The 25,626-nt window shown below is 53.5% G+C and overlaps 1 protein-coding gene across 1 annotated transcript; it reads left to right on the forward strand.

Annotated features, from left to right (window-relative positions):
- Positions 1–6,798: 6,798 nt before the first annotated feature.
- NCAN (neurocan) lies at positions 6,799–25,379 on the forward strand (the record flags this gene model as incomplete). Its single annotated transcript, XM_079919010.1, has 14 exons — positions 6,799–6,871; positions 7,754–8,161; positions 10,664–10,838; positions 10,949–11,076; positions 11,627–11,920; positions 12,827–13,423; positions 13,621–15,081; positions 19,115–19,231; positions 20,241–20,354; positions 21,693–21,851; positions 22,983–23,065; positions 23,793–23,937; positions 24,687–24,869; positions 25,122–25,379. 14 exons carry the CDS (start codon positions 6,799–6,801, stop codon positions 25,265–25,267), a joined length of 4,083 nt encoding a protein of 1,360 aa, XP_079775136.1. The 3' UTR covers positions 25,268–25,379.
- Between the last annotated feature and the right edge of the window lie 247 nt (positions 25,380–25,626).

Below are 25,626 nucleotides of genomic sequence, written 5' to 3' on the forward strand. Positions count from 1 at the left end.
TGTCTCTGGCATCTGGCTTTGTATCAGTGGTTATTGGTAACATTGTATGTGACAGGAGTGAATATGGTTGCATGTGCCCTGTCAGTACGTCACCCTGGGTGTGTGAAAAGCACTTCGGGGGACACTGTCCACCCCTGATGCCCAGATGTCCTGGAGGGTCTTGCCTCCTTGCTCCGGTTCTGGCTCACAAGTCCCCTCCCCTGCTCCCTCCCCGCACTCGCAGCAGCCCCTGGCCCAGGCCCCAGTGTAGAGAAGACAGAGAGAGCACTCAAGGCTGGAGGAGGGGGGTGGTTGGCCCATTCCCAGTGCCGGCCTATAAATAGCTCTTTGAGCCCGGCAGATTCCCAGGCAAGGTTGCCTCATTCAAGCCCCCAGCAACAGCCTGCTCCCGGGCTCCAGGCCAGCCCCTCTAAGCTCAGCCCTGGCACCAGCCAGGGGAGCCAGGGGGTGGGGGAGTGAAAGGGTGGGGGGAGTCAGGATGGGGATCAACTTGGTTCTGAAGCCACAAACCTGGACTCCCACTTGGCCCCTACCCATACTCTGCAACCTCAAGTGCATGTCCTACCTCCCCGAGCCTCAGTTTTCCCATCTGGAAAATGGGCAGCAGTACAATAGCAGCCCCCAGCTTGTGTGTTTACTTCCCATTTCATTCTCCCAGCAACCCTGTAAGGTGGTTACTCTTAATTGTCCCTGTTTTCAACAGGGAAACTGAGGCACAGAAAGACGAAATGACTGGCCCAGAGTTACACCACTGTTAGGAGTTGCAGAGAGGGTTTTGGTTTTTTGGGGTTTTTTGTTTGTTTGTTTTTGCCATGCCGCACGGCTTGCAGGATCTCAGTTCCCCAACCAGGGATTGAATCCTGGCCACAGCAGTGAAAGTGCCGAATCCTCATCACTAGACCCCCAGGGAACTCCCCAGAGAGGGGTTTTGAACTGTGGACTTGTGAGGCCAAGCTGCAGCTCCCACGCACGTCACCCAGATCCCTGTCTCCACCGCCTGTCACCTGCAGACACTTATATCAGTGTGATCCCCGACTTCCATCCCTCCTCTGTGATGAGAAGTTGGACAGTGAGCATAGTTCCCCACTGTGTCACTTTGACCCCTAGGGCCACCACTAGCCCACCCCCAGAACAGCAGTCTGACACTTACAGACCTTCCAGGGCAACCTTGCTCCCCTGGGGTCTTCGTCCTTCACTCATTCTCACCCCTTTTTTGGTAATCTTGCCGAAATCATCTAGTTCCCTGTTTGTCTGTCCCCCCACCAGACTGAAACCCACCCTCAGAGATGCACACACGCACATACACACAGATGCAGGACACTGGTGGAGTGAACAGACCCTCCAACTACCACAGCCCATTCTCAGTGCTGAGAAACTAAGACCCTGGGAAGGAAGGCCAGCTGGGTAGAGGGCTGATTTTTTAAAGTATCTGTTCTCCTTCATTTCCATTTTTCATTGTGGTAAAATACACGGAACATAAAATCTACCATTTGAAAGTGTACAATTAGTGGCATTAACTATACTCACATTATTGTGCAGCCATCACCACTATCTAGCTCTAGAACATTTCCATCACCCTAAAAGGAAACCCTGTACCCATTTGCAATCACTCCCTGTTCCCCCTCCCCCAAGCCCCTGGTAATCACTAATTTACTCTCTGCCTCTGTATTTGTCCGTTCTGAACACTTCATATAAATGGACTCATACTGTGACCTTTTGTGTCTGGCTTCTTTCATTCATCATAACGTTTTCAAAATTCATCTATGTTGTAACATATATTAGTACTTCATTCCTTTTAATGGCTGAATAATATTCTATTGCAGACCTTTTAAGATCGGGGTCTCCCTGCAAAGACACGCACATGCTGCCTGCTCAAAGCAAAAGTATTTCTGTAACAACAGTACCCGGTCCACAGCAGGTGCTCCACAGAAGTTGACTAGATAAGGGAATGAATGAATTAATGAATGATAGTTCTAGGTGGCACGGGCAGAAACAGCTCTGGGTGTGACACACCTGGGCTCTGACTCTGCAAGTCTCTTACCAGCTGTGTGAACCAGGGAGCTTTCTGTCCTCTCTGAGCCTCAGCTTCCTCTCTATACATGGTGTAAAACAGTAACTGTAGCCTAAACTGCTTCCAGGGTGAACCTGCCGAGTCAGGCAGACCAGGGTTGGAATCCCAGCTCAGTCCTTCCCCTCTGCGTGACCTTGGGAGAGACTTCATCTCCCTGGGGTCTCAGTTTCCCCATCTGTAAGATGGAGCAGGCCCCACTGCGGGGCGTCTGGGGACCCTTAACGTGGCACCTGGGGCGAAGTGAATGGGAGGAAGTCAGGAACAGTCTTCCCCGGGGTGGGGTGAGTGGTCGTAGGAAGAGGGAGGGGGTTTTAGGCAGAGGGAACACCCTCCCTCGCGCAGTTGGAGGCGTCGGGCTGACGGGAGCGCATGCGCAGAGCAGCCCCGCAGCCCCTTTATAAGCGCTGAGGCGGCGCTGGGGCGAGCGGAGCACAGGGCTCAAGGGTGGACCCGGCGCGGATTGAGCGCAGCCACCGCGTCCTTTGTGCCGGTTGACCGCCCCGGGATGCGTCCGAGCTAGGAGCCAGGTGGGGGTCCGTCGTGGGGAGGGGGCCGCGTTGAGGGAGAGGTCCTTGAAAATAGAAACAGAGCCCGAGATTGGGGAGGGGGGATCAGAGAGAAGCCCCCAGAATGGGGAGGGGGTTTAGAGGGGGAGGGAAGCCCCGGGTTGGGGAGGGAACCCACACTGGGAGAGGGCTTGGGAATGTTAAGGGGATTCGGATTTGGGGGCAAGGTTGTCTGGGGAATTCGGAGACGACCCCGCAATGGGGAAGGGGCCGGGCTGGGGGTGGGTCTTAGAATTGGGGAGGCACTGGGAACCAAGGCTAGGGAAGGGGCACCCTGAGTTTAGAGAGAAAAGGGAGACATCCACACGTTGTGTGGGGGACTCTGGAACAGGGCACCCCGTGTCTGAGCTGAGACACCCCAAGATTTTAAGTGGGGATTCCCAATTTGCAGATGAATGCAGGATTCCAGGCTGGACTGCAGCGGGGAGGAGGCCCCCAGACCAGCCTGAGCCCAATGGACGGGGTCTGCCCTGAGAGTAAACCCCAACAGGGAAGGGGTGCCCTGCAGTCTCCCTGTCTTTTTGGCTCAAGTCTTGTCACCGCATCTTGACTCAGGGAGGAGGCTCTGGGGGCTCCATCCCAAGGTGGTCCCTGTTGTTCCCTGGGACTTGGAGTTGGGGTGCTGTCCCTTCTCCCAGGGAGCACGTTGTGTCTCCGAGGTTAATGCTAGTTGAGAGCCTCTTAAAGCCCCCAGTTATGGATCCCACGGGCCCGTAAAGAGCACCCAGTCTCTAGGGGGGAGCCACCCCAGTACTTCCACATCTGGCCACGTTCTCACAGCTAGACACAGATCCTTGCCTCACGCCTTCCGTTCCATCTGGCCACATGGATGCATGTGGAAGTCCTGGCTTGGCCTGGGGGCACAGGCGCTGGCAAGGAGGGGGCTGGGACCCCAGGCCCAGCCTGGGCAGGAGCAATCCCCATCCCTGTTCCTCTTTGTTCCTCTCAGCAGCATTAATGGGAGACAGCCAGGCTGAGGAGAGGGTTGGCGCTGGGCCCCAGCGGGGGATGTGGGGCAAGGGCCGGGAGTGAGGGCTGGGCAGACCATGGGACCCCAGACCCCAGCAGCCTCGTTGGCTTGTGGACATTTCCAAACAGAAGGCGTCCCCCAGGAGGTAGGGACTTGCGTGTGTGTGTGTGTGTGTGTGTGTGTGTGTGTGTGTGTCTACCCCGTACTGGGAGAAGGCATGTGCTTATGGGGGGACCCGGGGTCCTCTGTGACTCTAATGTGACCAAGGTTGTGTCTTTGTCAGGAAACTTGTGCTGGGGGCCACTTCACCAGGCAAAATGATGTGTGCCCACCAGTCACCAAAGCCACAATTTATCCAGCCTGGTCTGTGCCAGGGGCTGGCAGCTACGTGAGTGAGTGTGTGTGAGGAACTGTGTCTGACAGAGTGGCCTCATCGAGGGGTTTATGTGGGGAGCCTGAGGCTGTGGGTGTGTGTCTTTGTGCAGAAGACGTGCTGCCTGGCTTGTAAGTGCCCATATTGTCTCTCTTTGTTAATGTCACTGTGAATCTGTGAGTGTGTGTGTCTCCTAGGCTCTGAGCCTAGAGTGTGTGGCTGTGTATGTGTCCCGTGTGTGCAGCAAGGGTCCTCTCCATGTGATTGGCAGCGTGGACCCTGAGTGGGTGAGTGTGAGATGTGGTCTGTGTACAGAGTTGGGGAGCTAATGGGAGAGACACTGACAGGGGTTCAGGTCTCCAAGGGGCAACCTGGGATGATTTATTGAGCCCAGTTTCCTTTCTTCTCCAAGGAGCACACACATACGCTCTGACTCCCAGTAACACATACACACGTGTGCTCATAGCCCTTGCTGAGGGGTACTTGAACCCACACATCCAGAGACTACACTGGGTCCCCTACGCCCCACCCAGTGCATATTGCTGCTATGGACACTCGTACATGTTCACACACCACAGGGGGCAACCTCATGGATATCCTTGCCTGGACACACACCCAGGCACAAACACACAAAAATGCCTACTGGCAAACTCACCCTCACTCAGTGGCTTGAGACAGGAGGTGGATGTGAGGGAGGAGGAGACACACGCGCGCTCACGCGCACACACACACTCTCTCTCTCTCTCTCTCTCTCTCCCCCCTCCTGGGCCACCCCTCCCACAAAGCCCCACAGGCCCCTACTTGCATATGTATGAGGCTCATACATTATTAATGAGGGGACAAGCCCCAGACAGCTGTGTAAATGCTCACCTCTTGTGGCCCTGGGGAAGAGGTATTTTAAGAGAAGGGGTGTGGGTGTGTGAGGTGCAACTGGAGGGGATGGAGTGTGTGCGGGAGGGCATGGGGGGGGAGTGCAACTGAACCTTTGTGTGTCACCTTGTTGGACCACCATTGCATATTTGAGTGTGTACACAAGGCTTTGTGTATAAGAAGCTGTTGTTTAAGTGAACATTTCTTGGACTTGACAAGTCTTAGCTCATTCCATTCTCACAATAACACTCTGAAGTATGTGCTGGTTGATCCCCATTTTACAGCTGGGAAAACTGAGGCACGGAGTGATGAAGCAGCTGTCTAGGATCATGCAACATGTAGGGAGTAGAGGCAGGGTTTGAAGCCAAGTCATGTGGATATAGTCTGAGCTCTTAACCGTACAGAGTATGTGTGTGTGTGCACGTGCATGAGAATTCTCTGAACTTGCCCCCTCCTAAAACTCTCTTGGGGTAGGCGCAGCCCAGAGTCCTGCCGCACCCTCTAATACCCATCCAGGCCTTGGACAGCCATCAGGGGATCCCACCCTGCTCAGGGTTTCGAGGGGGAGAAATGAGGACAGCCTGGGATGGAGGCAGAGGTTGCTGAGGTTTACAGGTCGGTAGTTAGGGGCACCGTCCCAGAAGCTGGCCTCTGCCCTGCTGTGCAGCCCCAGGAAAACCGCTCACCCTCTCTGGACCCCGAGATGCTGCCCTAAGAAGGCAAGAAAGAGACCAAGGGGGTGGGTAGTGCCACTGCGTTGCTGCCCCAGAGTTCAGCACCACGGACAGGTCCCTGGCCTGCCTCCCTAAGGTGGGGACAGCTGTCCCCCACAGGACCCTATTCTGGACTCTATCCCCACTGGCTATTCTTTTATCAGGAGGAGGGTGCAAGGGCTGGGTTTGTAGGTGATGTTCTAACTTCCCATCTGCCCCCACCTTTTGAGCCCCCCCAGGGGGGGAAGGGGAAGGGGGTTCCAGAGGGGTGGGACGCACCACCAGCCCAGGGTTTCTAGTCTCTGGAAGAATGTGAGGTTTGGGAGGGCACTGCTGTATCCCAGTGTTTGGAATGGGCCTTGCTTACAGGTAGTGCTCACTATTTGTCCACTTCATGCTCATGTGCCACAACCCCTGTAGGAGTCTAGACCCACAACTGGAGTTTCTCTGTGGACCTAGAAGGCATCTTCGCCAGTCAGTATGGATTCAGGGGGAGGATGGGGTGGGCGAGGGCGAGGTCCCTTCCTCCAGCTGGGACTTGGCAGCTCTTCAAAAATCCCAGAAACCAGGAATAGAATCTTGGCGACAACCAAATCCTGGAATTGAAGCTGAGAATCGTGTCAGTCAGCAAACCCAGATTACAGGCTGGCTTGGAGTCCAGTCTGCTGCCAGAACTGGGGACCCCAGGCAGACTAGGACTGGCTGCTGCTCTCTAGGAGCCCCCAATTTGATTTGGGAGGCTGACTTGAAAAATGGGACTTTGATCTTGGCTATGTTAAAGTCAATAATAATAATAGCAGCTGAAATTTACTCCTTCATGCCAGGCAGTTCTAAGCGTTTTATATGTATTGACTATATTGACTCATCTATCCCTTCCAACTACCTCATATTATCCCCATCTGACCTGCAAAGAAACTGAGGCACAGAGAAGCTAAGCTACTTGCTCAAGGTCACCCGGCAAGGAACAGGCAAAAGACAACCCCAGGTTTGATTCCCTCCAGAACCCATGCTCTGACCATAGGACTTCACTGCTCGGATTCTGAAGTCAGTTGGTCCTGGGTTCGGATTCTGGCTCAGCTCTGGCTTGCTGACTGTGTGACCTTGAGTGACACACTGGCCTCTCTGAGCCCCAGTTTCCAGATCCGTAGAGTGGGAGGAATTAGTCCTTTCATGCCAAATGTCTAGGAGGGTTGTACTCACCCCTTCCTTCCTCTCCATCTTGTTTCAGGTCCAGGATGGGGGCCATGTCTGTCTGGGTCTCAGGCCTCCTGATTCTCCAGATGCTGCTCTTTGTGGCTGGGGAACAGGGTGAGTTGGCTTGTGGGTTGGGAGAGGTTGGGGTCTGGAGAATTGACAAGATGGGGCAGCTTTTTAACTTGAGAGCCTTCTCCTGCTGGTTCTCTGGCTTGGTCTGGAGAATAAAATGAGAATAGATGAAAAAAGTCTTTGAACAGTCAAAAGCGAACAAGACACCTGAGAGGTTATTTTTAGTCATTGCCAGCGGAGGCTAGAGTTTCCCGCCTCTCACTGTTTTGCTGAGATGAGCTGAAGAGAGAGAGAAAAAAAAGAGGGAGAGAGAATAGTATGAAGATTGATTAGTGATGCCTGCCATGGGTAGGACAATAGAAATAAAGGTCTGTGTGCCTCTCCCTGGCATCTCCCCAGTAGCGGTCAAAAGCCCAGACTTTAGCACTGCCTCCTGATTTGCTCTGTGGCCTTACGCAATTATAATGATGTCTCTGAGCCTCAATTTCCTCAACTCCCCCAAAAGAGGATGAGACATGGCTACCTCTGCAGATGGTTATGAAAATCAAATGAGCTGATTGCTATTTATAAAGTGCCTGTTATATAGAAGGTACTCCACAAACACTGTTTCTCTTCCAATGGCTGCCTATCACTTAACTTTTGGGGAAACCATGGCTCAGAGCAGAATAGTGACTTTCCCATGGACACATAGTGAGTCAGTGACACTGAGAGTTAAATCCCTGGCCTCCAGGGTCTGGACTTTGAGAGGAGGCAGAACTATGAAGGGATTCGACCCCATTACCCCTCTTCTGCTCACAGATTGGGTTGCAGGTCACAGATCTGTGTACGACATTGTGATGTTGTGTAGGCAACCTAACCTCTCTGGCCTCAGTCAGAGGGTCCTTGCTTCTCAGTCAGGCCCTCTCTCCACCTTCTCCACCACAGGCACACAGGACGCCACTGCTGCTGCCACTGCCGAGAAGGGGCTCCACATGCAGAAGGTGGGGTCTGGGTCGGTGCGGGCTGCGCTGGCAGAGCTGGTGGCCCTGCCCTGTCTCTTCACCCTGTGGCCACGGCCAGGTGCAGCCCGAGAAGCTCCTCGGATCAAGTGGACCAAGGTGCGGACTGCATCAGGCCAACGGCAGGACTTGCCCATCCTAGTGGCCAAGGACAACGTGGTTCGAGTGGCCAAGGGCTGGCAGGGACGCGTGTCACTACCTGCCTACCCCCGGCACCGGGTCAATGCCACCTTGCTACTGGGGCCACTGAGGGCCAGCGACTCCGGGCTCTACCGCTGCCAGGTGGTGAGGGGCATCGAGGATGAGCAGGACCTGGTGCCCCTGGAAGTGACGGGTCAGTTGGGGGAAGGGGAGGGGCCAAGGCTGGGATGGGGAAGCCCATCCACTGAATGTCACCTTAGAAATTACTCCCTGGGGAATTCCCTGGTGGTCCACTGGTTAGGACTCTGCAGTTTTACTGCCGAGGGCCCAGGTTGGATCCCTGGTCAAGGAGCTAAGATCCCACAAGCAAAAAAAAAAAGAAAGAAAAGAAAAGAAAAAAAAAGAAATCACTCCCTGAACAGCGATTTGCTTTCAGTTCTTCTGATGAAGTCAGGAACAAAGTCTCCATGGGTACGCCTCTCTCTTTAACATCTCTCTCTTTCTCTTTTAGCTAAGAGAGAGCAGCCTCTGGCTCAGTCTCTTATGGACCACAGCATTTCATAGGATTTCATAACCTTGTTTTAAGTCCATTTCATGGTTACCTACTTTCACATAAGGCAAAGGATATTGGCTTTCTATTTAATATAGGAATACAAATTTCCTTTTAAAATAAATATATGTTTTTAAAAAGTAAAGTTCTTTTTAAAAAGTGGATTGAAAATATAGATTAAGTAAATAAGTCATCAATGTAACCAATTCCTATATTAAATTGTTTCTGTTGAAATAGTGTAGTTTCTGTTTTCCTAACCAATCAAGATGAACAAGGCCAAAAAACAATTTTTTTTAAATTATTAAACAAAGGCCTAGGACAGGGCATGGCACACAGAAGATGATCAATTGATATTTGACAAATGAATCAATGAAAGGATTTGTGGGGTTTTTTGGCTGCGTTTTGGGTCTTCATTGCTGCGCGTGGGCTCTCTCTAGTTGCAGTGAGCGGGGGTTACTCTTAGTTGCGGTGTGCAGGCTTCTCATTGCAGTGGCCTCTCTTGTTGCAGAGCATGGGCTCCAGTAGTTGTGGCCATGGGCTCAGTAGTTGTGGCTCGCAGGCTCCAGAGAACAGGCTCAGTAGTTGTGGCGCACGGGCTTAGTTGCTCCAAGGCATGTGGGATCTTCCTGCACCAGGGCTTGAACCCGTGTCCCCTGCATTGCAGGCGTATTCTTAACCACTGCACCACCAGGGAAGCCCAATGAATGGATTGTTGTGTGGAGAATATCCTGTGGACTCCTACTGGGAAGTCAATTTCCCTTAACCTATGTTGGCCATGAGCAAAGTCCCTGCACCCTCTGTTCTGGGGCACAGTCTTTGCCCAGCCAACAGTGTCTCACTGCATATTTTATGGAGTCAACCAATCATCCCCTTTCCAAGGCATTGTTCTCAAAACTGATAAACCTCAAAGAAAACTGATAAGTCGTGAAAGAAGAGAATTCCACCTCTGGGTTTGGTTAGTTCGTTCATTCAGCCAAACATTTATTGAGTAGCTACCACATGCCAGCCTGGTGCTGGAGACACAGCCATGAGTGAGACACAGCTGCTGCCTTCTGGGAGCTCTCAGTTTGATAAAATGGAGCAAAATGTTTAACACCTTTGTTTTGCTCAGCCATTTCTCTCATCCCTGAATCAGAATTTGAGTCACAGTGAGCTTATTGATGCTTCATGTCCTGGCTTACATGTCACCTCCTCCAGGAAGCCTTCGGTGACTCCATTTCTAAGCTGAGCAAGAACCACATTTGGGGGCTTCCCTGGTGGTGCAGTGGTTAAGAATCTGCCTGCCAATGCAGGGGACACGGGTTTGAGCCCTGGTCTGGGAAGATCCCACATGCCACGGAGCAACTAAGCCTGTGTGCTACAACTACTGAGCCTGTGATCTAGACCCCACGTGCCACAACTACTGAAGCCTGCGCACCTAGAGCCCATGCTCCACAACAACAGAAGCCACTGCAATGAGAAGCCCGTGCACCGCAACGAAGAGTAGCCCCTGCTCGCCACGGCTAGAGAAAGCCCGCGTACAGCAACGAAGACCCAATGCAGCCATAAATAAATAAATACAATTTTTTTAAAAACCCACCACATTTGATCACCCATTGCTGCCTTTGCTTCCCCTCTGTATGCATGTACTTAATTCCTAAAAGGCAGAATCTCTCTCTCACTCTTCTCCATGCCTCCTGTCACCTCCAGAGCCTAACCCTAGGCATGAAGAGTGCTATCTTTGGAGTCAGATCTTTCTGGATATAACTTCTGGCTCTCCCTTATACAGGTTAATTGGCCTTAGACCTGTCCCTCAACCTTTCTGAGCCTTAGTTTGCTCCTCTGGAAATGGGGATAATCATAGGGTTGTTGTAAGATTTCAATGAGATAATGCTTATAAATGCTTTTTACATAGCAAATATTTAACAAATTCTAGCCCTTTATGGCCATTGCTATCATTTCTTCATCTGTAAAATGGGGGCATATCTGTCTCATCCCCCGTCATCATCACCCTAGCACTATGCCTGTTGCTGAGTGAACAGACATGGTACAGGGCAGTGTAGGGCAGCAGGTCTGTTATTATCAGACTGGGGGGGGGGCATTCTGCAAGAGCGAGGTCTGTTCTTGAAGATTACAGCATAAATCATCCTGGATATTTCCCCATAGGTGTTGTGTTCCACTACCGAGCAGCCCAGGATCGCTACTCGCTGACCTTCGCTGAGGCCCAGGATGCCTGCCGTCTCAACTCAGCCACCATTGCAGCCCCGCGGCACCTGCAGGCCGCCTTCGAGGATGGCTTTGACAACTGTGATGCCGGGTGGCTCTCTGACCGCACTGTTCGGTGAGGGGGTACACAGGGTAGGGAGATGGAGAGCTAGCCCCTGGAGAAAGATGGTCCTTGGGGGCCCCAGGAGCACACATCTGAGAGGGACCCCCACCTTGTCTTGTCAGGTATCCTATCACCCAGTCCCGTCCTGGTTGCTATGGTGACCGTAGCAGCCTTCCAGGGGTGAGGAACTATGGGAGGCGAGACCCACGGGAACTCTACGATGTGTATTGCTTTGCCCGTGAGCTGGGGGGTAAGTCTGGGGCTGGCAGAACACCCCCTTCCCTGAGCCCCATTACCCTCCCTAACCCCCATCCTTCCCTAAGTCCTTCCTAGCTCTCCTAAGTTTCATCCCTCTCTAAACCTGCAGCCATGATCTGAGCCCACCGGTTCCCTGAGCCTTCCTCCACTCCTTGAGCCCCTCTCCTCTGTGCCCCTTCCCTCTCTCTGAGCCTCTTCCCTCTCTGAAGCCTTGTCCCCTTCTCTGAGTCTCTCCCCCTTCCTGCCCCCCTCCCTCTTCCTACTTCCCTCCTCACTGATCCCCCCTCATCAAGGCCCTCCCTCTCTCTGAAGCTCAACTCGTTAAGGGGCCTGAGTTACCTCACTTGAAAAGGAAAGTGAAGCCCCCTCTTAGCACTGCATGAGAGGTAACGACAGTGATGTTCTGGCGATGGGGGCACGCAGCTGCGGCTGCTGCAACCCAGATCTAGCCAGATCAGGGCTATTTGGGGTGGGACCCCCTTCCCGGGCTCCGTGGGAGGGTTCTTGGGGCCCCTCTGACCTTCTCCCGCGCCTTCCCGCAGGCGAGGTCTTCTACGTAGGTCTGGCCCGCCGCCTGACACTGGCCGGCGCGCGTGCCCAGTGCCGCCGCCAGGGCGCTGTGCTGGCCTCGGTAGGACAGCTGCACCTGGCTTGGCATGAGGGCCTGGACCAGTGCGACCCGGGCTGGCTGGCCGACGGCAGCGTGCGCTATCCGATCCAGACGCCGCGCCGGCGCTGCGGGGGCCCAGTCCCGGGCGTGCGCACCGTCTATAGCTTCGCCAACCGCACCCGCTTCCCGGCGCCGAGAGAGCGCTACGACGCCTACTGCTTCCGAGGTGCGCGTGAGGCCACGCCCTTTGAGTGTGCGTCCCCGGGTGGCCACGCCCCAAGGGCATGCACCTTGATACAGGCCGCGCCCCCGGGAGCTTGGCTTTCTAGTAGAGGTGGAGGCCAGGCAGGGGAGAGACACAAGAAAACTTGCTGCGCGGTGAGCCGCGCCCCCAGGGAAAGGTCGTACCCCTGAGACAAGCTTTCCGTAGGAGCCCCGCCTTAGAGGAGGACGAGCCCCAGAGAAGACCAAGCTCTGGGGGGAAGTCCTCTTTAGTGGGTGGGCTATGTCTCCTGAGATCTCTGAGAGACACGCCGCTGGATGGAGCAGTTCTCACCTGGAGCCTTGCCCATGAGCACCCACTGGGGAGGAAGTGATGCCTCAACTAGCCATGACCCCTGAGCAAGGCCACACCCCCAGGGATGGGACCAGGGATGGCCTTCACCCTTGGGGTGGGGCCACACCCTCAGAAGCTGCAAACCTCAAGTCCAAGGAGCAGAGTCTTATGTGTAAGCTGGGGGGGGGGGAAAGAATCTCTTCGTAGGAAGGCCATGCCCATTAGGCGCTTTCTCTTCCATGGGAGGAGCCACGGCCCAGGTCTGACCTGCCCCCTGAGAGCTGGCCACTGCTCAGCTTCACCCACCAGCCAAGCTGTCTCTTGACCCTTTACTGCGACCAGTTGATTCTGACCTTGACAGTGGACCCCAGCCTGAACAGTGAGGATGATAACTTTGCGCCTCTGTCTCTCAGTCAGGGGGGATCCCAGAAACAACCCAGAGAGACAGAGGGGCTCAGAGAGACAGAGGTACATAGAAGATCTCTGCTGTAGCATGCTGGAATGTGGGTAGACTTCAGGCAGAACTTCCCAGCCAGCCCCTGGGCCTAACACAGCCTCTTCTGCTTTCTCCCACAGCTCATCACCCTACATCACAACATGGAAACCCAGAGACCCCGTCGTCTGGGGATGAGGGGGAGATTCTGTCAGCAGAAGGGCCCCCCGCCCAAGAACTGGAGCCCAGCCTGGAGGAGGAGGAGGTGGTCACCCCAGACTTCCAGGAGCCTCTGGTGTCCAGTGGGGAAGAAGAGCCTCTGATCTTGGCAGAGAAGCAGGAGTCTCGAGAGACCCCCAGTCCTGCCACTGGGGGCCTCACACTAGCCTCAAGGCCTGCTCTGGAGGCTGAGGAGGTGTGGCTGAGCACGGTGTCCCCCGCCCCCGGCAACGTGGAGGCAGGCACTGCGGTGGGCAGGCACACAGAGGCAACCCCAGCCAGCCCCATGCCCAGGAGGAGGGGGCGCTTTAAAGGGTTGAACGGGCGCCACTTCCAGCAACAGGAACCCCAGCGAGGGCTGAAGGGCGCGCTCCAGGCCAGCGTCCAGCCCCCCACCCCAGAGGTTGCTGGGAATTACGTGGAGCCTCCCCTGGCCACAGGAGCCACTGACGCCTTGGGGAGTGGCCGGAGCCAAAGCCCCTGGGCTGTGCTGACCAATGAGGTGGATGTGCCTGGAGCTGGTGAGTGGGGTCCAAGGGGGAGATGGGACCTGCCTGGGGATGCAAGGGGGACAGGGGAGGAGGCTCCGAATCACAGTTGGGTCCCCTGGCCTCACCAAGCCTCAGAAGACCCCTCTTCCTCAGGCCTGGAGCCAAGGAGACGATCAGCAGAAGAAGCTGCTGAGAGATAATTATAATTACTGTTGGTATTGTTTCAGGTTCCCCTGGTGGCAGGAGCCCCCCAGAGCCCTGGCTGTGGCCCCCAACCATGGTCCCACCTATCACCCTTGGCCTGGAACTAGAGGAAGCCAAGGGCCCCAGTGTGAGGCCAGCCACCCCCGACCTGCCCTGGTCCTCCTCGGAGGCCACTGCCTTGGCTCCCGACCCCTTGAAGGGCCCCAGCACTGCCCGCTGGGAGGCTTCTCCCACAGTCATTTCTCCAGACCTCCCTGTCATGGCCATGCTTCGTGGCCACAAACTGTGGCTCCTGTCACACCCTACGCCCCTCCCCACCGATGCCAGTGAGGTAAAGGGGTATAATGAAGCCATGGCCGCTGCCCCACCCTCCCCTGCCTCAGAGATCGAGGCCAGCCCCCAGGATCCCATCCATCCAGAAGTGTATTCCCTGCCCTCCTCCTCGGGCCTGATGGGACAAGGTGGAGAGGCCACATCCCTGACACTCAGCAGCCCTGGAGAAGGAAGTCCCACAGCTCCTTTGCAGGCAGCTACAGACACACGAGCTGGAGCTGGTCCTAACTCCTTCAGAGCAGACTTCGGAAAAACTGGGGGGACCAGCCCTACTGGGCTCAGCAAAGCTGAGCCCCCCAGATCCAACCCACAGGCTTCTGGGGATGGGAATGTGGTGGCAGCCGTCACTCCCACTGAGACGGCCCCTGAGCCCATGGGAGCCAGAGGCGTCTTGGGGTCTGAGCCTGCGGTCTTCAACACAGCCGAGACCCCCACTTCCAGCTTGCAGGCCACCATGGATGAGGCACAGGGCATGTGGCGGTCACTGCACAGTGAAGGGCTAGACCCCCATTCCCCATCTGCGCCCTTGGGGGTCCCTAGGGTCTCCTTGATGCTCAAGGTCACCCCGCGTTTGGAGCCTTCGGCTGCTACAGATGGAGGAGCCACAGTGGCTCCCATGAATTCCATGGCCACACTAGACACCCGTGGTGCCGGTAGGAATTGGGAACCTGGATCCCACGTGGTTGAGGGAGCTGAAAGCCCCACCTTGAACCCTCAAATGGCTGTGGATACAAGTGTGGTGATGTCCCTCATGTCCCTGGACCTGGGGGACAAGGTTGGGGTCCTGGCCATGTCCACAATGGCCTCCTCAAACTCCCAACCCCATCCAGAGCCGGAGGGCCAGATGGTGACCCAGGGCACCCTGAGAGGCTTGGAGCCTCCACGTGAGGGCAGCCCCTCAGGGGAGCCTGCTCTTCCTCCTTGGACACCGACGGCAGCCAGCAAGGACAAGCCCATTTCAGTTTCCTCGGGGGAGCCTATAGTGCCGTGGGACTCCCCCAGCACCCTGCTGCCTGCCTCCCTGGGCCCAGAGGAGTTTGAGCTGGAGGTCCTGGCGGGGAGCCCGGGTGTGGAGAGCTTCTGGGCGGAGGCAGCAAGTGGAGAGGAGCCAGCCCTGCCAGGAACCCCTGCAAATGGGAGTGCAGAGGAGGGTGAGTTGGAAGCTCGTGGTCTCATCCAGGTCACTGTGTTTGTGCTCAGGAACCAGGGGCTGGGGTAGGCCAGAGCTGGGAGGAAGGATTGTTCTTGGGTGCCTGGGAAGGTTTCTAGCAGGGGATGATGTTGAAGGCGGGAGGTCATTAGGCAGCGTTGAATTACAGAAAGCGTATTCCTGGCAGAGGCACTAGCCTGGGCAAAGGCCAGGAGGTGAAGCTGCGTTTGATGTGTTTAGGCACAGCGAGCAATGAGGCAATGACGAGGTGTTGGGCGGAGTTTGGTTTTGGGGACGAGTACAGTCAGCAAATCATGTTCATGACCACTCTCAGCTGACAGTGTTGTGTGACGCTGGGGTCCTGCTTTCAGCGATGCCTCAGTCTGAGGAAGACAGAGCTGGTTACAGGCAACCCCCCTGGGGTGGGGCCGGAGGGAGGAGGCATGGCAGGGAGGCCTTCCTGGACAAGTGTTGAATCGTAGCTGGAATTCAGTGGTGCAAAACGTGGGGGGCCTCAAGCCACAGATAAAGTGGGTGCTGGGAAGGGGTGGGAGTGGTGGGCATCACCCCCATTTAGTAGACAGCAAACTGAGGCTCAGGGAGGTATGTCACTACCAGCTAGTCAGTGGTCAAACCTCAACTGGCACCCAAATCCACATGTGCCTTGGTTGCTCTATGCCCAGCGGAGTCCAGAGAAAGCCATCACCCTGTTCTCCTGGGGCCAGGTCTGCCCGTTATGGGCAGCCTGCAAATTCCAGCCCTTTAGTTTTTAGGTCCTGCCATATTGAGCTATTCTTTCGGTCAAGTGAGCGTTAAAAAAAAAAAAACAAAAAACAAAGAAGAAGAAGCAGCTAATTAAGAGGCACACTTTTTCCGAGTTGCAAAACACTCTTATTAACAGGATTGGTTTTACAATCAATCAATAACACTTGCTCCTTTTTTTGAAGGCAGAGTGTCGTGGTGATGGAAACAGCGGATGCAGGGTTTTATCACCCACCCTGTCATCTCTGGGTTGTGTCTGGGGCTGCATCTTCTTTTCTTAGATGCCCAGGAGGCAGGTGGACCCTGGGCAGGGGCACTTGCATCAATAAAGGCTTATGTTTATTGGTGACTGCCTTTGTGCTTGGGTTGGTCTGAGCACTTTACTGGAATCACCTTGGTTAATCTTTTTAATGTCCTTGAGGAACAAGTTCTAGTACGATCCTAACTTTACAGATGGGGATACTGAGGCACAGGGAAGTCAAGTGACTTGTGCAGAGTCATGCAGCTGGGGAGTGTCAAGGATAACGTTTGAATCCAGGCTGTCTGACAACAGTCTCTGTCTCAATCACTGGGCTCTAAGATGTTTATTTCATTGACATAAAACAAAATAAAACGCCCTGAGGTCTTGGGGAGGGGGTAAGCTTGCCCAAGGCCAAAGGAACTAGAGAAGGAATGGTCAGGTGGGAGGGAAACCACGAAGAAGTGTGCTAAGGAAAGTGTGTTGAGAGGAGCCCCCAGGGCCACGGCTGGATCTGTCTTGGACTTTGTTGGTTTTTCAGCTCCAGACTCAAGCCATGGGCAGCCGGGGTGGAGGGAGGCAGCCAGTGCTGGGGGAGACCTGGGCGCCTACTCACCTACTGCTTGCAGCAGAAATGCTAATGAAGCCAAAAATAAATGCAGCACCAGCAAGCGACTGAGTCACCGCCAGTCCGTGGGCAGGTGTCAGCAGCTTGGGGCACCTGGTGGGGCTTACACGTCCTGGCGCCTGGCAGCCCCACGCATGTGCCCGCACGTGCCAGGGTGGCACCAGGCACAGAAATAGCCACAGGCCTCTCTGGCCATCCGTGGTGGTACACGCCACTGCCCCAGGGACCGGCTTCAGTCACTGCGGGCAGGCCAGCAGCTACCTTTATGCAGTTAGCAAGCAACTGTTGAGTGCTTGCTGTATTCCAGGCACCATGTTGAGACCGAGTCCCTTGTCCTCTGGCAGCTGACATTCTAGAACAATGCTCTAGAACTTTCCCAGTGATGGAAATGTTCTCGAGCTACGCAGTCTAATACAATAGCAACAAGCCATTGGTGGCTACTGAGCCCTTGAAATGTGGCTAGTGTGACTGAGGAACTGCGTTTTAACTTTTATTCCATTTTAATTAATTTAAACTTAAATAGCTGTGCGTGGCTGCCATGTGGAACATCACTGCTCTGGGGGGAGGCATGGATAAGAAATGATGGTCCTAATAAATTATATTGGAGGTTAGAAAGTAATAAAGACAAAAGAGAAAAGTAAAGCAAGGGATGAGGGATGCCAGTGGGTGGGTTTTGGTTTTGGAAGGGGGGTTAGGATGAATTTTAGCAAGCCTGAAGGAGGTGAGAGGAGCCATGCAGAGATCTAGGGGAAAAGCAGTTCAGGCAGACGGAATAGCTTGTGCAAAGGCCCTGAGGCAGGACCGTGTTTGGTGTGTAGGAGGAACAGCAGGGTCAGTGTGGCTGGAGCGGAGTAAGTGAAGGAGGGAGAGGAGGATCAGGCAGGGAGATATTGGGGAAGACTGCACCAGGCCCTGTGGGCTGAGGTAAGGATTTTGGCTTTTCCTATGAGGGCAATGGGGAGCCATGGAGGAGTCTAGGCAGAGGAGGGACATGACCTGACTCAGGTTTACATGGCCTCCCTCTGGCAGCTGTGGGGAGAACAACCTGTTAAGGGTGAGGGCGGAGTCCAGAAGATCAGGGAGGAGGTCATCGTCAGTTTCTTGTGGGCCTCCAGACCAGGACAAAACAGAAACAAATTCTACGTTATAGGGCCTGGAGAGAGGGCCTTAAATGGCTTCCAGATCCCCGTAGGCCAGTCTTGGCTCTTGTACTGTCCTGCTGAGTGGCTTTGAGCTAGACCCTGCCCTCCTCTGGGTCTCATTTCTGGTATCTTGCAGTGGAAGACTTGACACTGTCCTGACAAGGGATAGGGGTCATCTGGGGTACATGGGGGTTCTTGCTCTGCCCCTCCAAGACTCCAGGGTGGTCCAGAGACCACTCACCAAGGCCTCTGAGGCCCTGAGATGGGGAGGGGTGACCCTCCTGCCTCCAGAGAACCCTATCCGTGTTAAGCAATGTTGAGACCCCTCAAGAGGCCCCAGGCTGATATACAGAGAGCCAGTCATGGCATTACGGTCAGGACTGGGAGAGCAGGATGAGCTACTTTTTTTTTTTTTTTTTTTGCGGTACGCGGGCCTCTCACTGTTGTGGCCTCTCCCATTGCGGAGCACAGGCTCCGGACACGCAGGCTCAGCGGCCATGGCTCACGGGCCCAGCCGCTCCGCGGCATGTGGGATCTTCCCAGACCGGGGCACGAACCCGTGTCCCCTGCATCGGCAGGTGGACTCTCAACCACTGCACCACCACGGAAGCCCAGGATGAGCTATTTTTATTTTCATTTTGTAAATGAGGCAACTGAAATTCACAGAAGTAATTTGCCCAGGGTTCCCTAGTGAGTGGCAGAGGCAGGAATTGAACCAGCCTCTCTGACTGCACAGCCTATGGTTATTACTGCTATAATCCACCACTTCTCCACACTGTAACCACTGAGGTTGCATCAGAAGAGGCTGAGCCACAAGGACGAAGGAAGTGATGGTTCCCACTGGTCCCAGTGCCGTTCATACCCCATCTAGAACCTATGTCCACTTCTTTGCTCCAAAGTATGAGAAGCACAATGACCAGTTGGGTATTTCTAGAAAAATGGGGATAAGTCAAGGAGGGCACTTAAACCATGTTCTATGAGAAGACTTCCTAAGAGAAGCTGCAGGAATCCCATTCTAGTTCAGTCCAAGGAAGGACTTTGCCATAGCCAGGGCATCCCACAGGTGCTTTGGCCAGTTCCTGGAAAGAGTAAGCTCATCACAGGGACATGTGAGAGGAAGTTGACAATCAATTATTGAGAAGTTATAGAGGGGACTCCACAGAGAGGGGTGGAACGAGAGGGCCTTTAGGGGTCTGAGGTCTGGATTCCCTGGGAGGCAGACTTGGTGGTCTGACTCCTTCCCGTACTCCTGTCCATCCTGCAGTTCCCTCGGATCCCTGTGAGAACAACCCTTGCCTGCATGGGGGCACGTGTAAAGCCAATGGCACCATGTATGGCTGTAGCTGTGACCAGGGCTTTGCTGGAGAGAACTGTGAGATCGGTGAGTACGCCAGACTCAGGATCTGAACACAGACTTGTCTGACTCAGAGCCCTGGGGTCTATCCCAGCAGCCATCCCCATGAGGATCAGGGATCACAAAATGCTGGCTTCAGATGCTCCCTTCCCCTCCCTCACTCCTTGGTTCCAGTAAATCAGCCTCAGCAACAACCATCTGAGGTTTTATCCTCAGGGCTGAGGCTCTGGTGTGCTGCCTCCCATTACTACCAGGCAGGGGTGGGGAAGGGGAAGACAAAAGGATGGTAAGGCTCATACTCCCACCGGCAAAGGGCCCCAGGGGATCGCCTACCCTCTCCTGGGTAGGCAGGGGTATAGGCACCACCACCAGAACTGTTGGAAGCTAGCTCCAAAGCCCAACACAAGACATATGAAAAATTATGAAATTATAACAATAATTATAAATGATATAATTTCTTGAGCTCTTCCATTGACTCTACTCACAACCACTGCTGTGGAGGTGCAGTTGTTATCACCACTTTGCAAAAAAAAAGAAACTGAGTCTCAGAGAGGGCAAGTGACTTGCCTGGCATCGTACATGCTTCAGGCACTATCTACACAGGGATTGGGAGAAGAGGTGCTCAACTGATTGCTCCCTGTACCTACAAACAACTTCGTGATTCTGTGCAAATCCTTATAAGTGCTCCACATTCTGAAGACCCTTCAGCTTCGACATTCTATGTGTCTGTTTGCGAGACCCACCTTCTGTTTGCCAGACCCACCCACTGTTCTGGAGTCAGGGGGAACGTCCTGCACACTCTGGCTTTCAGCCAGCCCAGTGGCATCTCCTCTCATTGATGCTAATTCACATCAGTTGTGTGAGGTTCCACCCCCTTGACCTCCAGAGTCATTGGGCCATCAGTGCAGACCACCGCTGTTGTACTCAGGTCTGGGATAGATGGTAGGGTCATGAACGCATCTTCTGCCTGGTTCTCCATGGGGACTGGGAGCCACAGGGAGGCTGACCTCTGACTCAGCCCCACCTTCCCCTCCAGATATAGATGACTGCCTCTCCAGCCCCTGTGAGAATGGAGGCACCTGCATCGACGAGGTCAACGCCTTCATCTGCCTTTGCCTCCCCAGCTATGGGGGCAGCCTCTGTGAGAAAGGTGAGTCTCTGCCGAGACCCCAGAAACAGTTCCAGGAGCAGGGTTGGGTGCTGGACCACAAGCTTCCCACACATGGAGCTCCAGGTCTCTGCCTCTGGTTCCATGGCCGTGAGTCAGACAGGCAGGAGGCGAATAATTTTCTTGAGATAAAATTCACATAACATAGAATTAACCTTTTTAGAGTGTACAATTCAGTGGCATTCAGTACATTCACAGTGTTGTACAACCACCACCTCTAGCTAGTTCCAAGACATTTTCATCAGCCCCAAAGGAAATCCTGTCCCCGTTAGCCATCACTCCCCATTCCTCCCCTCCAGCCCCTGGCAACCACTAATCTACTTTCTGTCTCTATGGATTTGCCTATTTTATATGTTTCATATAAATGTAGTCATACGCTCTGTGTCTTTTTGTATCTGCCTTCTTTCACTCAGCCTGATGTTTTTCAGGGTTCATCCACGCTGTAGGACGTGTCAGTGCTTCATTCCTTTTTATGGCTGAATCGTATTCCATTGGATGGTCCACATTTTGTTTATCCATTCATCACTTGATGGACCTTTGAGGTGTCTCCCCCTTGTGGCTAATGTGAATAGTGCGGCTATGAATGTTCATGTACACGTTTTTGTTTCAATACCTGTTTTCCATTCTTTTTGATTTTCCCCCCATTCTTTTTGGTGTACCCAGGAATAGAACGGCTGGGTCATATGGTAATTCTGTGTTTAACTTTTTGAGAAGCTGCCAGACTGTTTTCCACAGGGGCTACACCATTTTACATTCCCCCCAGCAACGCAAGATGGTTCCAATTTCTCCATATCCTTGCCAGCGCTTATTATTTTCGTTTTAAAAAAAAATTATAGCCATCCTAGTGGGTATGAGGTGGTATCCCATTGTGATTCTGATTCGTTTTTCCTAATGATTCACGTTGTTGACCATCTTTTCATGTGCTTGTAGGCCATTTGTATATCTTTTTGGGAGAAATGTCTATTTGAGTTTTTTCCCAGGAGGGAAATTTTAGGCCTTCCTGAGACCATTTCCTGAGGTCCCAGGATGTGGCCAGATCAGAGAATGAGATATTAGAGTTGGAATAAGAGGGAATGTGTGTAATGGTCTTCCAGTTGAATCTCTTCCTGCAACAGAGAAAAGAAGTGAATATGGGAGGAGGGAGGTGAAAAGGTGGGGGGACAGAGTGGGGGCTGGGGGATGGGCCCAGGGAGAGGGTTGATTTCGCCCCACAGTGACCTTGGATTGGGGCCTCTCTCTGGTGGGCTGGTGTGCTCACGGCTGGCAAGGCAGGCCTCGGCTTGAGGCCAGCCCCCTTCATGCTCCCTTTCCACCTCCCAGACACAGAGGGCTGTGACCATGGCTGGCACAAGTTTCAGGGCCACTGCTACCGCTACTTCGCCCATCGGCGGGCATGGGAGGATGCCGAGAGGGACTGCCGCCGTCGAGCCGGCCACCTGACCAGCATCCACTCATCCGAAGAACACGGCTTCATTAACAGTAGGGACTCTGGGGTGGGCAGGGGTGGCCTTTACAGTCCCTTTGTCAGGGGATCCCCCCCGGGTCCTGAAGACGCTACCTTTCTGAAACTATGTTCATTAATGCAAGCCCTGACCACTTATTAATTCAAGTGTCTATTTATTCACTTGTCAGTTCATTCATTCACTTCATTCATTCTCTGACTATTTACGGAGCACCTGCTATGTGCCAGGCACTGTTCCAGGCACAGAGACACACATTGTCCTGTCCTTAGGGAGTGACGTTCTTGAAGAGGATATAGTCAAACAAGTAAATATCTAATTAAATAAGTCTATCCTAAAATTTAGCTGGTTCTCAGGGCACTGATGACAGTTAAAACAGGGCCAGGGGACAGAGGGTGATGGAGAAGCATCTGTGGTGCGGGAGATGAAATGAGGGAGGAGCAGAGATTTAGAGAAAGAGGGGTGTCCCATAAATTAAATCCAGCATTTATTGATTTACTCATTATTCCTTCTACCCTTTTTCATCCATTTATTTATTCACATTTTCCCCATCCCATCCCCTGTTAATTCTTTAATTTGTTCATTCCCTGGTTCACTGGCTTTTTTCCTCTATGTAATCAAACACACATGCATCCAGCTGCTTCCTCCTCAGTGACTGATTGGCTCATTTAGATTCACCTGCCTGCCCTGTCAGCCTTGCTCGCTGGCTCTCTTAGCCCCTGCTCTCTCACTTCTGCAAAGATCTGACTTGTTTTTATCGTTTTCTCTGGCCTTTTGTTTAAGCCACAAATTGTGACAAGGCCAGGAGCCTAATTCCAGCCCTTTCCATGCCCCAACCCCACTCCCCAGTATGAGGCCAGCCAGAGCCTCAGCCTGCTAGGAAATGGGGGGATGTGGCCTCCAGCCCATGCCCCCCAGGCTGGCAGAGGGGCTGGGGTCCTCCCCTCCAGCTCAAACCCAAAACTGGGGGAGGGGCTCTGGGTACTCCCCCCCTCCATTCTCATCTTCATCCACTTCCCCTTCCAGCCCACCTTCAGGCTGGGGAGGGGGCTGAGTCTCCCCTCCCACACCCCCCACCTGGCCTCCAGCCAGCAACCTAGGCTGGGGGAGGTACAAGTACCCAGCCCTCACGACACCCCACACCCCACAGGTTTTGGGCGTGAAAACACGTGGATCGGCCTAAACGACAGGATCGTGGAGAGGGATTTCCAGTGGACGGACAACACGGGGCTGGTGAGTGGTGGCAGCCTGGGGGCCTGGGTCCCTGCCGTCAGATTGTTGACTTGGGCCCTGCCTAGAATGGAGAGTTCTGGGTAAGCTGCAATGACCCGGCCCTCTGACTTCACTTTAGTAAATCTTATATTATATCTTTTTCACCACAATTAGAAAAGAAATCCACCTCCTCTCCTCTGCCACGAGAACTGGCCCCGGCCCACTCTCTGACTACACTTGAACTGGATCAAGCAGCCCCAGCCCTCCTGGCCTCTGTTCTGTTCCTCAGACAGGACAAGCTCAGTCCTGCCTCAGGGCCTTTGCATTAGCTATTCCCTCTGCTTAGAACTCTGTTCCCTGCCTGCATTGTTCTTATCCTTGAGTCTTCCTTCAGCTCTTCTGTTGCCTCCTCAGGGAAGCTCTCCTGGACTTCCAGTCTGAGGTCACCTTTTTGTTCAACTATTTATCTAACAATGAGTGACCCATATGGAAAACAGACTGTCAGGGAGTGAGCCGGGGCAGGAGGACCAGGGAAGAGGGCACCACAGCCTCGCAGCTAGAGGAGGGTTGACTTGGACTGTAGTGGCAGCCACCCTCAGGGCAGGCAGAACAGTGCTCATTGTAGAGATGGAAACACTGAGTCCCTAAGAGTTTGAGTGGTCTGGCCAGGGGAATCCCACAGTACCAGTGCCAGAGCCTGGGACAGGCTGCATGTCCCCTGAGCACCCCCTGCTCCCCATTCTTACAGCAATATGAGAACTGGAGGGAGAACCAGCCCGACAATTTCTTCGCGGGTGGGGAGGACTGTGTGGTGATGGTGTCACATGAGAGTGGGCACTGGAATGATGTCCCCTGCAACTACAACCTCCCCTATGTCTGTAAGAAGGGCACAGGTATGCTGCTACTCTCCCTCCCACCCCTTCTCCCCCAACCTTCCCTCCTGCCGGTCACTGGTTCGTTGTTTTATTTAAGTTTGTAAATGTAGGAGTCAGTCCAGCCCAGTTTTCACTCTTTAGAACTATGTGAGGGTACCCGTTTTTCCCCCACCCTTGCCAACTCTGTGTTACCAAACTTTTTGTTCTTTGTTCATCTAAGTCCTGAAAAACAGTATCTCATTGTCATCATAGTTTGCATGTCTTCGAGGATGAGAATAACCAGCTCTTCATATGTTGATAAGCTGTTTATATGTATTTGATTTCCTGTGACCTACCAGTTCATTTCCTTTGCCTAATTTTCTATCAGTTCATTGGTCTTATTGATTTGTGAGAGCTCTTTACATATTAAGGAAACATATATATGTATAGGTATATTCTCAAGTCCACCTTTCTTATACTTTTCTTCATTCTTGCTTCTGTTTCTTTGCCAATTTTCATATCCTTTTTTCCATTCATTTGCTCAGATTATTCTTGCCTCCCATCTCCTTCATTCCCATCATGCACAAGAATTAGGGGGTGGGATGTGTCCAGGAGGATGTGTCCCTCAGCATCTCCTGGTTTGGGTGGAGGAGACATTCACTTCTAGCCCTTTGAGGTCACAGCTGGGCAAAAGGTGGGACCTGTTGAGGGTTCATCTCAACAAGAGATGAAACCAGTTCAGCCCCAGTCCCATACACTTCTTTAACTGGAGGTTCCTCTGTCCCCAGTGCTGTGTGGTCCCCCTCCAGCAGTGGAGAACGCCTTGCCCATCGGTGCCCGCAAGGCCAAGTATAATGTCCACGCCACTGTACGCTACCAGTGCGACGAAGGATTTGCCCAGCACCATGTGGCCATCATCCGATGCCGGAGCAATGGCAAATGGGACCGGCCCCAAATTGTCTGCACCAAACGTAAGTGGCTTCTGCCAGACACCCCAACAAAAGTTTCCAGCTACTTGTAGTCTCCAATTAAGCATCTCATGACTACACACATTGATCTGGTTGAATGTCTGCCTGATAATATGGCCTTGCAGATAAGTGAGAACTTACTAGCTTGCCTGGTGTTCCCTCCATTTCCCCCTCCCCCGAGGAAGCCTGTTCCATCAGGCCACCCACCTCTCATCAGCTTTTGCCACGTCCCTGTGGTCCCTCACTTCCCCGCAGCCAGACGATCCCATCGTATGCGGCGACACCATCACCACCACCAACACCACCACCAGCATCACCACCACAAATCGCGCAAGGAGCGCAGAAAACACAAGAAACACCCAGCAGAGGACTGGGAGAAGGAAGAAGGGAATTTCTGCTGAAGAACCAGGCAAAAGAAAGCACAATCCCCTTCCCACACCTGCCCTGGAGCCTTCACCTGGGGAGGCAGAGCCCAGAGAGAAACAAGAGGGTCCGGAAGCCCCTGAGTCCCAAACCGCATACCCCCATACATAACCATTTGTAAAAAGCTCCTCTCTCCTTTTTCTTACATATACAAGGTCCTCTTGGCAGGTGTAGCCATGTGTCTGAAAAGTCAGTTCTAGGCAGGCTGAACTCTGGGCGCATCTCTCAGTGGAGGGAAGCACAATCGGCAAAGATTATTCTTTGCACTGGTTTAGTCTTTTGTTGGCAAGGCTGACTGCCAGTTGTGGAAATAAGGCTGTGATAAGGGTGCAAGAAT

Source organism: Stenella coeruleoalba, assembly GCF_951394435.1.
Source record: "Stenella coeruleoalba genome assembly, chromosome: 3".
In the NCBI taxonomy this organism is placed as follows: domain Eukaryota; kingdom Metazoa; phylum Chordata; class Mammalia; order Artiodactyla; family Delphinidae; genus Stenella; species Stenella coeruleoalba.